Source organism: Marmota flaviventris, chromosome 3 (assembly GCF_047511675.1).
Source record: "Marmota flaviventris isolate mMarFla1 chromosome 3, mMarFla1.hap1, whole genome shotgun sequence".
Classification (NCBI taxonomy): domain Eukaryota; kingdom Metazoa; phylum Chordata; class Mammalia; order Rodentia; family Sciuridae; genus Marmota; species Marmota flaviventris.
The window spans coordinates 143922124-143935536 of NC_092500.1; the positions used below are offsets into that span (position 1 = coordinate 143922124).

The window sequence follows — 13413 nt, forward strand, 5'->3', positions numbered from 1 at the left end:
GAGGACTAAGTTGCCCTGACCGACTGTCCATCATGGCCGGAAGCATATTGAATGGTCTGTGTGGGTGCCTAGAGCATAGAGGAGTCGAAAAGCAAGCTTCCCCTTTCTTTTCCTGCCTTCATAGAATATCCTTAGCCATATTTATTGGAGTTAGCAAGTGGGAACTGATAAAAAGAGAAGAGAAACCATTGCTTGGGGTATGAAGAACTGGGTATAGATTTCAGTTGAAGGATGTACAGTTGCTAAGCCTTTGTTCATTGCATTAACTTAAAAAAAATGTGGTTCTAACACCCGCACATGAGAACTGGAGATTGAACCCAGGGCCTTGCACATGCTGGGCAAGCACTGTACTGCAGGCCTTTTGTGAATTTTTTTTTTTTTTTGAGGCAGGGTCTCCCTAAGTTGACCAGGCTGGCCTGGAATTTGTGATCCTCCTGCTGCAGTCTCCTAAATTACTGGGATTACAGGTTGTGCCCACCCTTGGTGGCACATTTTTAAAAAGGCATTCAGAGGAAGGAAAAGAATATACATATCTGGATTATTTTCTTTGAAAGGGGAGACCACACTGGCGGAAGAGGAACATTGAAGGTAAACAGTACCTCAGCAACATGGGGACACGGAGCACCTACCTGCTGCCCAGCATGGCGACCTTCGTCACTTCCAACAAGCCGGATCTCCAGGTCACCATCAAGGAGGAGAGCTGTCCGGTGCCTTACAACAGCTCTTGGCCCACGTTTCCTGATCTCCCCCTCACTCCCTCCGTGACCCCTGCATCCAGCAGCAGTCGGGACCGAGAGACTCGGGCCAGTGTCATCAAGAAGACGTCAGACATCGCCCAGGCCCGTGTCAAGAGCTGCTAAGCCCTTGAGTCTCCCCGGTGGTTGTTGGGATTTCTTGGCTTTGTGTTGTTGTTTGTTTGTGTTTTATTTTTCTCTCTGACACCTATTTTAGACAAATCTAAGGGAAAAAGCCTTGACAATAGAACATTGATTGCTGTGTTCAACTCCAGCCCTGGAGCTTCTTTTTAACTCAGGACTCCAGCCCCTTGGTAGACGCGTGTCTCTAGAGCCTGCTGGATCTCCCAGGGCGACTCCCTCAAGTTCAAGGACCAACAGCCACACGGGCAGTGGAGGTGCTGCGTTGCCTATGGTCAAGGCCAGCGTGGAGGAGTGGATGCTTCAGAATGGACGAGAAAATGTGAACTAGCTGGAATTTTTTAATCTTTGTGAATATGTACATAGGGCAGTACTAGCGACGCTGCAGTCTGCTTCTGCACCTTATCTTAAAGCACTTATGATAGGCCTTCTTATGATCTTGCTCTATTCCACAGCACATTCATCGTCCCCTTCTCTGCCCTTTACCCTCCACCCATCCCTTCCCATCCCCTCCCACACGGTTCCTTTCCTCCTTTTCCTCCCCTCAGAGGCTGTGATCCACATCCTGGAGGAGGAGGAGAAGGAGAAAATGAACCTCTCCACAGATGTCCCATTTTTAAGACTGCTTGGAGGAAAAAAAAAAATCTTTCTAATCTGCTATGCTTGAATGCCACGCGGTACAAAGGAAAACTATCATGGAAATATTATGCAAATTCCCAGATTTGAAGACGAAAATACTCTAATTCTAACCAGAGCAAGCTTTTTTATTTTTTATACAGGGGAATATTTTATTCAAGGTAAAATTCTAAATAAAATATAATTGTTTTTTATCTTTTCTACAGCAAATTTATAATTTTAAGATTCCTTTTCTTGTTTATCAGCAGTTGTTATTACATCCTTGTGGCACATTTTTTTTTTAATTTTGTAAAGGTGAAAAAAAGCTTTTATGAGCTCATGTAGCAATCAGATTATCCTGTGGATTGATAATAAATGAATATGATATATAGTTAAATTTTTAACGGGCATCACTCCTGGCTTTGTCTGTGTCTGCTTAGAGCACAATCCTGGGACAGGACCAACAAAATGTTTCTTCTTTGGGGCCAAAACTTTTCCCCTTGTTAACCACAAGAGACCCTGGAAGTTCCTACTGTGAAGCTAAAATTGGCTTCCTCTGCTGAATGCCTACCCTGTACTGGGCCCTGTGCTGATTGTCTTACGTGAGTTACCTTCTTGCTCATCCTAGTTGTGCTCAGAATAGGGGTTTATCTCCATTGCCTGTGGAGGAGATGGGAGACATGAAATAAAATGCTTTTCTGTCGGTCACCTGGGCAGGAAGGGGTCATGGGCATGGGAGGACCCCAAGTCTGGAATGACTGTGGAGGGAGCCTGTTAATCCACTCCACTGTTCTCTACTGTGAGCAGATTCTAGCCACCTAGGTTTTTCCTTTTCTCACCCACAGTATCATATTCGTGATCAAAGTTTTGTGTTTGTCACACACTGGGTGCACGGATAGAAAGTTTTCAATAGTGGGGTATCGTCATTGGGTTCTTGCTCCTTGCTCCGTGTTAGTCACTCTTCTTTCTAAGACCAGGAAGTTGGATGCAGGCCCTGACCTCAAAACTTAAGGTTGGTCCTCCGGAGAGAGCAGTGTGACTTCAAGGACACCAGTCCCCATCACCTGTTTGGTATTTCTAGGTGTAGGCCTGACCTTGAGAAAGCCACCACCCTAACCTCTCATGCTTCCTTAGAACACAAAAACTTACTTGCCTACCCTACCACCTCTGGGAGGTTGTAAGGAGATTGCCGAGTTAATATTTGAAAATTTCCTTAGATTTGTAAAAGGACAAAGGGCTATTTTTATGTCTATCTCTCCATATGTGGCTGCAGATATAATTAGCAGTCGTAAAATTATCCACCCTGAACAGAAATCAACTGAAGTCTATTGCTGGTTGGTGTGCTGCAGGAAGAGGGCGGCACGTGGGTGGCTGACTGCTTCTGGGAGGAGCACCTTCATGGAAGGTGTTTATGTCAATTTCTTAGTGAAAGGAGGAGTCATAAGTCCTAAGTAAATGAGTTCTGTTCTTTATATCAAAATCCTGTTGTTTAGTCCTCCTGTTTTTAAGTGAATTTAAAAGAAGGCAGTAACAGAAGCTGTCCCTGCAGAGGGTTTAGGGCAGCTCTGGTTCTCTGCCCCCTTCCCTCTTCCTGCTCCAGAAAGAGCATCCAGTGCACATCCTACCTCGGTCAGCAGCTCTGCAGGCCCCAGGCCGTTGCCTTCCTCTTCTGTGGCGGTCACCACGCTGGCTGAACCTCACCAGGTGGACAAAAAAACAGGATTCAGAGACATCGATTTAAGTGCTAAAGATGAGGCCGGGGAAAAATAGAATCATGCTTAAAATATTTCTGAGAAGCTCTACTGTTTCTGAGTAATACTTGCCAGTAGCATAGAAGAAGCCAGTTATCCAATGCTTAGGTAGACACAAGGACGGAAACCAGGTGAGTTGGGACATCTTGGGGACTCAAGCCCAGACCCTGTTGTTGTTATTTAGAGGAAGTTCAAGAGACAGGCACTTCATTTGCTTTGCATCTGCGTGAGCTGATACGGTTTTATGATGGGTCTGACTGTGCATGCGTACGTGTGTGTGCTTAAGTAGCAATTTCAGTGTAACCACCCCTAGAACAGTATTTTCCATTTTCTGCAGCCAGTACTTGGGTCCCTCCCTTGATAGCAAAGCTCGTTGACAACTATGGACTATAAATCCAGTCACAGGTACTTCCTGCCCAGCGTTAAATTGGGAGAAGCCAGTGCACCAAACACACCTTGGTGAAAAGGCTTCCAGGGAGGCTGTTTAAAAGTCTAAATAAATCCATACCCATCTGTAGCATTTTTTCCATGTTTAAATGAAGCAACCGCCAAAGACCGTGTTTAATCTATTGAAATGAATTTACAGAGAAGAAGAAATATATGAGCATAAGAAATACAAATTCAATGGACATATTCTTTATTCCCCCCAAATTCAAAGTGTAGTACACTATTGTGTAACCACTACAGAGACAGAAATTTTAAAAATGAGGAACATCAGTGATTTGGTTTCAGGATTCTGTGTTTCGGAGAAACTGTGTTTTGGGGTGCTATTTTGCATATGAATGAAAAAAATGTTAAGTCCCAAGCAGCCCCCTGCCCTGAGTGTGTGAGATAGAACACACTTCTTCCTGGTCATTCTTGGAGCATCAAATTCATTCGGCTTTAGGAGTCCCCTGTTATTCTAGCTTTGAACAAACAGACCCAGAGAAAAGGTGAAAATAAGGATCCCACTTCTCTGCCAAATTTCTGTAAAGAAAGACAAAAAGTTAGGAAAAATTTAACAAAGATGGGTTAGATAGCCAAGATGAGTTCCTGGCATGTAGGGGTCAGATATCAAGACTCAATACTAGTTTGGGCTTGGAAAGAGAATGCAGGCAGAAACTGGCTTAGCTGATGAGGTTTAGCCATAGATCTCATCCTGAAACTCCATCCTATGGCAAACCCATGGCCAGGATGATCGGAGCCAGGGACAGGAACCTGAATGCCAGGGGATCTGGAGTAGCTCCTGCTTTCTGTCCCAGGCTGCAGTAGACTTCCCCTAAAGGTATGAGGGTGGATGCCCATCTCCCCTGGGACTGTAAGCTTCTTGAGGTAGTGGGGTCTCGATCACGTATTCACATCCCAACAAGTGGAACAAGGTCAGGTATCTGGTAGGCAATTGCTCACATGAGCTTCTCTTCCCCTTTGCCCCATCATTCCCAGTGTCAAGACAATAGGGCTGTGTTCCTCAGCTGTGCTCCTTAGCAATGAGGCCAGCCACAGACCTGAAGCAGGGAGCTCTGGCTGTGCAAAGCTGCAAGTCAAAAGATACATACAGGAAGATGGTAGGTGAGATGCTCCCTCGTGAAGCTGCCTGGCCTCTGAGCCCCTGGCCAACTCCACAGGTATTATCCCTTGCCTGGACTTGGGCACTGCTGACCCTGCTGGGAGAACAAATGAAGTTTTCGTGGAGGTTTTCTTTTGTAGTTACACTAACAACAGGTGCAGAGGCACTGTTTCTCTGCTTCTGAAAATAGCCCTGGAAGGAAGGAAGTGGTCAGGCCCAATAGCCGGTTTTAACAAAAATGTTAAATCTGTCCAAGAACCTGGGTCAGGCTATGGAAAGATCAAGACGTAGAACATTTATTTCAGAGTTCACAAAGTCTGGCAAGAGCGTGTTCTGCAATCCTTTGACCAAGTTTTTTCAGATGAGAAGCAGTATGTGTGCTTCGTCCCTCTAAGCAAGCTGCCCTTTGGAGGTTTGGTCAGTTTCTCCGTATCTGCTTTATACACATGTTCAGACAGAGACTGCTAGCTCTGCAGAAAGTATTGTGTTGGGATTGTGCAACTGCTGCTCATTTAACCACTTACATTCACTGCTGGAGAAACAGAACTGTCATATGTAACTGCTTGTACCATGAAAATGGTCCATTTAGTTACACAATTGTTTTTGCAGGTGCAAAAAAAAAAAAAAAAAAAAAGGCAATAATAGCACATCTAAGTTTCAGTTTTGGTTCAAACGAACATTTTAAAATCTAAATACCCATCCACATGAGTCACCAGAGAAAGAGAATACCTAAGATGTTACATCTGCCAGAAGCTTGAGTCTTACTGAGAATGCTCTTATTTTCCAAATTGTCTGTAATGTACCAGTTTAGTGTCCTTGACATTTCAAATCCACATGATTACACTGGAACACATTGCCTAAAGTTTTAGGATAAGATAGCAGCTAGACGGGAATGATTTTTTTTTTTATGATTAGTGATAAAAAAAAAAGTCTTTATTCACTCCTAGAATTAACATTCCTAAATATTCCACAGTACTTCTCCAATGCTATGAACCTTTACAGCATCTTTTCTGTGGGAAGGCCAGGTATGGCTTTTTAATGTGACTATGAAGTACAGAAGAGATTTCATAGGCTTGGCTGTAAAATACTCAGCATATAGCCAAATGAGAGTTGTAGTGGGAAAAAAAAAATGCAAAATGCAGCCTAAGCCATTGCTCAAATTTTAAAAACCTAGTGGTTTCAGGATCATAGGCAACTGAACTGATACTGGATGGAAACTTCAGGCTGGTTTAATAGATTCATGTTTTCAAGCTTTCATTTGCAAGATTGATTTAAGGTAATACAATGCCAAGTGCCTTTCTTTACCAGCTCATGAATTTAATTGGGGTAACAGATCATCTTGGTTTTTGCAGGACTGAGAGGTCTTCAAACATTGGACTTTCGGGGCTAAAACATCTCAGGTAAACCGGAAGGAATAGGTCACACTGAATATAATGCTGAGGATGCATGTCATTTGTGTTCTTTTGAGGCTGTTAAAAATCCAGGTGAAAGCTTCATGAGGAGGCATCATTGTTGATGAATCTATTACTAATACGTTCTTAGGAATGTTGAGTGAAGAAAAGCTGATTTCATCCATTCACCACCATTGAGTTCCCACTATTTGCTGGTTCTGTTCTAAGCGTTAAAGAGCGGTACAGAAGTGAATAGAGCCTTTCTTCTAATGGAGTTTAAATTTGAGGGGGACATTCAACAATTAAATAAAAATATTCATTGGGAGATAATAAATGCTATGGAGAAAAATGAAGGCAAATAAGAGAGATGGGGCAGATATTCAAAGCTTTCATCTTGGTGTTTACAGGATCAATTGCTGGGTAGGCAGCTGCAAAGGCCAGTAGTTAAAGGGAAAGCAGGAAAATGGCGTGTATCAGCAGTGCTCAGTTGCAGGAAACAAAAACCACAGGAGCTATTTTAAGTAGAAAGGCATTGAATAGAGAGAAGCAGGTGTTTACAGCCTTGCTGGGAAGGCTGGAGGAGCAGCTTCAGGGTTGCTTCCACCTCTGCCACCACTGAGAAGGCCGGCAATCAGGCTGTTGCAGGGAGCGGGGACTCTAAGAACATGTTGCTTTTGCTGAAATCTGCTCATCAGAGTCCCTATCACCTCCACCTTAACTCTCTCTCAACACCATGACAGAGTGACTCGATATTGAGACAGTGCTGCAAAAACTTCCTACATCTCCATAAACTACCTGTACCTGTGGTTACAGCCAAATTGGTGGAAAGGTGGCTTCTGCCTCAATTCTGACTTCCAAATCTCTTGCAAGTGCCTATCATTGGTTGAAACTAATTCCAAGGTAGAAGCCCAACTGCAAGTAAGAGTGGGAAATATGATTCTGGATGCCCAACCTTTGCAGTGGAGAAGGGCACGTGAGAAGGAGGTGAGAATGGGGGCTGAGTGCTGTTTGGGGCATTTGTCACACCTTGAGAAAACCACTGTGTCAAGAATACCACAGGAAGTAAAAGAAAACAAAAACAAACAAACAAACAAAACCCAAGGTAAGAATATCCAGAAAGTGGCATCTTCATCCCAGACACCTCAGTGCATATAAGAAAGCAATATCGTGTAATGCTAAGAAGATAGTTTTCTGAAATCAGATCAGACTGTTTGATTCTCACTTACTTTCAGGGACTTTAAGCCAACCCCTTTATGTTTGAAAAGAAGTTTATATATAAAATAGGACTATTAACACCACCAAGATAATGCTATTAAAGTAGGGAACACATTGTAGTTACTTTGTTATATCAACCAAACAATCTGCATGTAAAATAGCTAAGAAGGGCACCATCTCCAGTTTACTAGTTAGAATACTGATCTCAAGCACGTGAGCCCAAACTCTATGAGCAAATCCTATGTTCCCCTACATCCCTAACTATCCTTCAATGAAGAAAAAAAAAAAAGCCTAATTCTGTTATTGACTTGGCTTAAAAGGAACAGAGAATTGATTCTTTTCTAATAGAAACTGAAGTGATCCAAACCTGCTAATAGTTTTAAACAACATCGATTCAAACAGATTTTTTAAATGCCTTCTAAAACCACCAGATAGAACTGAATTAACATTTGGTGATTGAAGTGATTAATGTGCTTCCTTCTGGGCCAGCAAATACAGTTTCCATTGTATAATTTCTACCAGATTCACAGAATGCATGATATTTTGACTCAGCATGTTGAAATAAGGAATATTCCAACATAATTATGAAGCAGAAGACTAAACTTGTAAGCTTTTGTGCATTTTCAATATCTTCCTACCTTATTATAGGATCTTATCCTAGCTGATAGGCAGGATGAGGGGGTTTGTGTGGCAGGTGCATTATCAGAGCCTAAGTAAACATATACCAGGTGTAGGGCAAGATGGTTCCTTACTATGGCCTCTGTTTACATGAATTGATTAACATAAAAACAGGGGAGCCTCTTGGGAAAAGAGCTAGAAGAGTGTGTCAGAGGCGGATCCCAGTGAGAGACTCTAGCCTGAGGATGTGAGCAGATGGGGCCAATTAGATCCTGAAGGTGGAAGGAGCTGTTCATGGTACAGTGTTGAAACCATTGCTAACACCCATAAAAACATCTGCTCCCTTTGAGGGATTTGCATGCCTTGAGAGAATGGCTGAGGCTATGGAAAACTTCACCTTTTTAGGTGAAGGTTGCTTGGTAGCCTGAGCCTGGGTGTCAGATCAAGTAGAATGATGAGACTGTACCCTGGAGTGGGCAGGGCAATTGGACAATAGAAGTTTCCAGACATTATATTGTTATGATGTTATGATGTTAGAGTTTGAATGACTGTATCTCCTGCCCAGCCTCCTACCCTAAAATTCTTAGGTTAAAGCCTAATCCCCAATGAAGCCCTCAGGAATGAGATTAGTGCCCTTCTAAAAGAGGCCCAAGGAATTTGTTTGCCTCTTACACCATGTGAGGAAACATAGAAGCTACAATCTCTAAGGAACAGGCCCCCACCAGACACTGAATCTGCTGGCGTCCTAATATTGGACCTCATAGCTTCCAGAACTGTGAGCACTAAATTTCTATTGGTTATAAATTACCCAGTCTAAGGTATTTTGCCATAGCAGCCCAAACTGACTAAGGCAGAGAAGCAGGCAGAAGCCTTAGCTAAAGAATGAGAATTTGACTCAAAGCAACAGATCAGTAGGGCAGGCAGCCAGTCCTGTGCAGTAGCAACTCGGAAGCCAGGGACGGAAGTGTATGTAGTGGATTGATATGCAGAGGCAGAGAACCTGAGGTGTGAGAGGTAGAGGGAACCTCAAAATGGGTGGCAATTGTGGCAAGGATAGTGCTATTGAATTCCTGAGGTGGCATAGGTTGGCTTTCAGGTTTAGGGACAGCCCGTTTATGAATTAATACTTTATCTCATGTGCACCTACAAATGGGAAACTCCTGAGACATTCAAATTCCAACTGGGTAATAAAAACAGGAGTTTTTCCTTGTAACATGACTACTGAGATCTAAAAAATCAGACCTCTTTAGTTTCTTCAAGAAAGTCTCAAAATTTCTTTTTTCACTTCCATGTTTCTCTTCACTGCCAGTTCTGCAAGGAGCACCAGTCCTTTTCTGTGTGTTAATCAAGATCTAACACACATACAATGAAAGTTCCTAAAGAAGAAAAGTAATTAGTGAAACAGAGCTATAATCCTAGAGAACTCTCCAGAAGTAAGAGAAATATAACTGTTCATATTGAAAAACCTGTGTGGGGCTGGGGTTGTAGCTCAGTGGTACAGCACTTGCCTAGCATGCATGAGGCACTTGGTTTGATCCTCAGCACCTCACAAAAATAAATAAAAATAAAGATATTGTGTTCATCTACAGCTAAAAATAAAATTAAAAAACAAAACTGTGTGTATCTAGGAAAGCTGACCTAGAAAGAGTAATTTTGAGAACTTTTATAAATCTGAGTTTCCAAATTTAAAACACACACACACACACACACACACACACACATACACACACACTTCAGACCTATATTAGTTTCCCAGGTCTGCTAAAAAAATTAACCACAAATTTGGTGCTTTAAACAGAAATTTATTCACTGGCAGTTCTGGAGGTTAGAGTCCAAAGCCAAGGTGTTGATAGGGTCATGCTCCCTCTGAAGGCTCTCAGTAGCATTCTTTTTTTTTTTTTCTTTGTTTCCTCTTCCAGCTTCTGATGATGCCAGTGTTCCTTGGCTTGTGGCTGCATCATTCCGAATCTCTGCCTCTATCTTCTCATGGTTTCTTCCCTTTATCCTGGAGTGACTTCATATCGCTTCTCCTCTTCATCCTGGAGTCCTTCTTCTACTCTCTCAAATCTATTTCCCTGAGCCTTTCTCTTATAAGAATATTTGTCATTGAAAGTAGGACCCACCTGAATTATCCAGGATGATGTCATCTCAAGCTCCTCTCCAATAAGATAACAATCACATGTTCCAGGGACTTGGATGTGGATGTGTCTTTTAGAAGTTATTATTCAACTTACTATAGGATCTCCAGTCACAAATGTCAAATGATTTATAAGGGTAAGAATATGAAATGATGTCAGACTTCTCATGAGCAGCACACAAAGCAAGTCAATAAAAACACAGGCTTTTTTTTTTTTTTTATGCTGAGGATCAAACCCAGGGCCTGGTGCATAGTCGGTGAGTGCTGTACCACAGAACCATACCCACAGTCCCTGGGTAGAGTTCTTAGGAGACTTAAAGGCAAAAGGTATGAGCCAATGATTTTTTATCCAGCCAAGCTGTCCTCCAAGTACTAAGATTAGAGGAAAAAACTTTCAACATGCAATAACTCAGTGAACACTGCACACATGTGCAGTAAGATTCCCCTATAGGCTAAGCTTTCACTGTCCAAGAGATATTAGGAAAACTTTAGCTGAAGGACTGGTAGTGGAAAGGTGTTTTATGATGTAACTTTATTGCATAGTGAAAATTTAATATATTTAATTGTATAGCTCAGACGAATACACGGATGGGCCCTGGATTGAAGAGTAATGTGTATATGTTGTGTGTTCTGGAAAAATAAGAATTACATGACCAAAAGTGGGAGTGGGAGAGAGAAGAAGGAAAATAGATCAGTAAAACTGACAGTTATATAGATAATGGATGAGAGAGAAGAGTACAGTTGGACATACCAGACCATAAAATGTTGAGTAAGAAGAAAGGGAAATTATGCATACAATAAATGGAAGAAATAAAAAGGTAACTCCTGGAACAAACATACAAATATCCTGAAATGCCAAAATAAATGAATAAAAAAAGAAAGAAAAGAAAATATGCCAATTAAAGAAATTCAGTAAACATGATACATGAAGTAATATTTATCAAGTAATGTAACACTTGAGACTAAAGATGTGAGTCATATCAATATAATGAATAGACTTTACTGGTTTCTCCTCTTTTCTTGTTAGAGTGACAAATGAGCCAGTTCTCAAATTGGCATTTAATAGACATGCCTCCAAGACACACAAAAGAGTTAAATTAAAAATTAGCTTTGCTAATTTTTAAGCCTATGTATCAGAAAAATAAAAATAATAAGGTGGGATTGTGATTCTTGTAACAGACAAGTGAAATCACCCAAAAATCTTTCAATGAGATGATATGGATACATTGTAATACTGCAAATCTTGATTTACAGTAAGGCTACAACAATTATGAATATCCATGCACCAAATAACTTAATTATCACTAATATGAAGTAGAAACTATGAGAAGAGAAATAGAAACACAATATCAATGGGACATATCACACTCATTTCATGATAGTTTGAATGGAAAGAAAATAAATATATGGGCAGAAACAATCTAATCAATAATAAGATAGATATTATTATACACATTCAACATGACAGCCTAATAATAAAGAATATATCTTCTAAAATGTTCATGGATCATTTTGACAAATTGATCATATTTTCATATTTATGCTTGCATTAAATTAACCTGAATGGATTTGGGAGACCTCTGCTTTTATTCTGTCTTCTGCTATGGTCTTGTTGGCAAAACAATTAATTAACATGATACTGTCCTCTTTTCTGACCTTTTTCGGACACAATAGTGTTATCTCCCATTTAAGCACAGTATGTGGGATTATTATAAATGAAATGTGCTTTTTAATGCAAGTATCTAGGGATAGGAGTTATCTATCAGGTCCCTGGGCCTGGTTAGAGGTCATTGATACCTCTGTTCATGCTGGACATCCAATATACCAATTGGTTGTGTTGGTGCTCTGTGCTGTGGCCTGTGGGTTGTGCAGTGTCATCACAGTGCCATTTAGGAGAGTTAGTGGAAAATATGGGGGATGATCAGTTAGTTGCATATAACATACATGCAAGAAATAAAAGCTGCAAATCCTTCCTTTATCTTTTTTTTTGTTTGTTTGTTTTTTGTACCAAGGATTGAACCAAGAGTGCTTAACCACTGACCCACATCCCCAACCCTCTTTTAAAATATTTTATTTAGAGACAGGTGCTCACTAAATTGCTTAAGGCCTTGCTAAATTGCTGAAGCTGGCTTTGAACTCGTGATCCTCCTGCCTCAGCCTCCTGAGCTGCTGGAATTCAGGTATGCACCACTGCACTGGGCAAGTCCTTCCTTAGAATACATACAGAGCATAGAATGCTGATGCTACAGTTGGTTTTGTCGTTTATTGTAAAGCTTATATCCACAACTATTTATTTTGTTATTTGGTAATTCTTTTTTTTTTTCTTCCTTTTACAATAATCAATTTTGGCAACAGCGGGCTCTTTTACAAAAGTTGATTCTCAAGGAGGCTGATGATAAATATGTAGTTTGCATAACACGTTTGCAGACATTTGTGATACCAGAAAGAACTATGATGTTTTTACTGACCACAAGGCAACCTGTGGGCAGAATCTGCTAAAGAAGTATCAGCGTCTGTATCAAAGTTAGTAATTAGTTTTAAAAGGTTGTGAGGAATGACTACTGAACACAAGCAGGTGCAGAGGTGAATTTACATATCCCTTTGAAGTAGCGATGACGTTTTATTTAGACCAAACGTCTGTTCTTCTAAATGCCTTTTTATTTCCATTTTCAGTCGTGGCTTACTAGTGCAGGGCTATCGGTGCTAATGGGACTGACAGCACATGGAAAAGTCCAGGTTCTCACCTGCCACACAGAGATATTCAGTAATGTTGAAAATAAGCGTTTTCCCTATAAAAGGAACCAGCTGTATTCAGAAGATATATTTGAAAGCCTGAATGATGTGAACATGGGGGATAAACATGAAGGACTTCACGGCCAGAAATGAACGCCTTTCTAGCTGTCCCCATAGAGCTGTTGTTCTTTACTGTCCAGCGATAAAGTGCAGTTAAGGCAGTACAGCTGGGGTGAGTGTTGAGGAGAAGCCTGGGGTCCTGTTTGCTGTGTCTTGTGATTCCTGTGAATTTGCAGGACTCCAGATACTAGCTGGGGCAACCAGACACACAGGACAGATTGACTCTCACTCCAGGGCAGGCTCTTGGTGACAGAAGCACCAAGCTGCCACCAGGGGTTTCTTCCGGAGCTTTGTAAAATTCCTTCCAGAGACACCTGCATATTGGCCTAGTTTGGTGTTGCCCTCCTGTGTAGGATCTTACCACTTATTTCCACATTGGAGGATCTATTCTTTCTTGTGGAGGAGTAGCTAG

The 13413-nt window shown here is 41.4% G+C and overlaps 1 protein-coding gene across 5 annotated transcripts in view; it reads left to right on the forward strand.

Moving 5' to 3' along the window:
- Nucleotides 1–1894, forward strand: part of Irf2 (interferon regulatory factor 2) — an 86909-nt gene extending 85015 nt beyond the window's left edge. For all 5 annotated transcript variants that reach the window (XM_071610504.1, XM_027926842.3, XM_027926844.3 and 2 more), the window contains one exon: nucleotides 555–1894. In XM_071610504.1, the coding sequence (XP_071466605.1) occupies nucleotides 555–860 (306 nt within the window). In that variant the 3' untranslated portion in view covers nucleotides 861–1894. The remainder of the gene's footprint in view (nucleotides 1–554) is intronic.
- Nucleotides 1895–13413: the final 11519 nt, after the last annotated feature.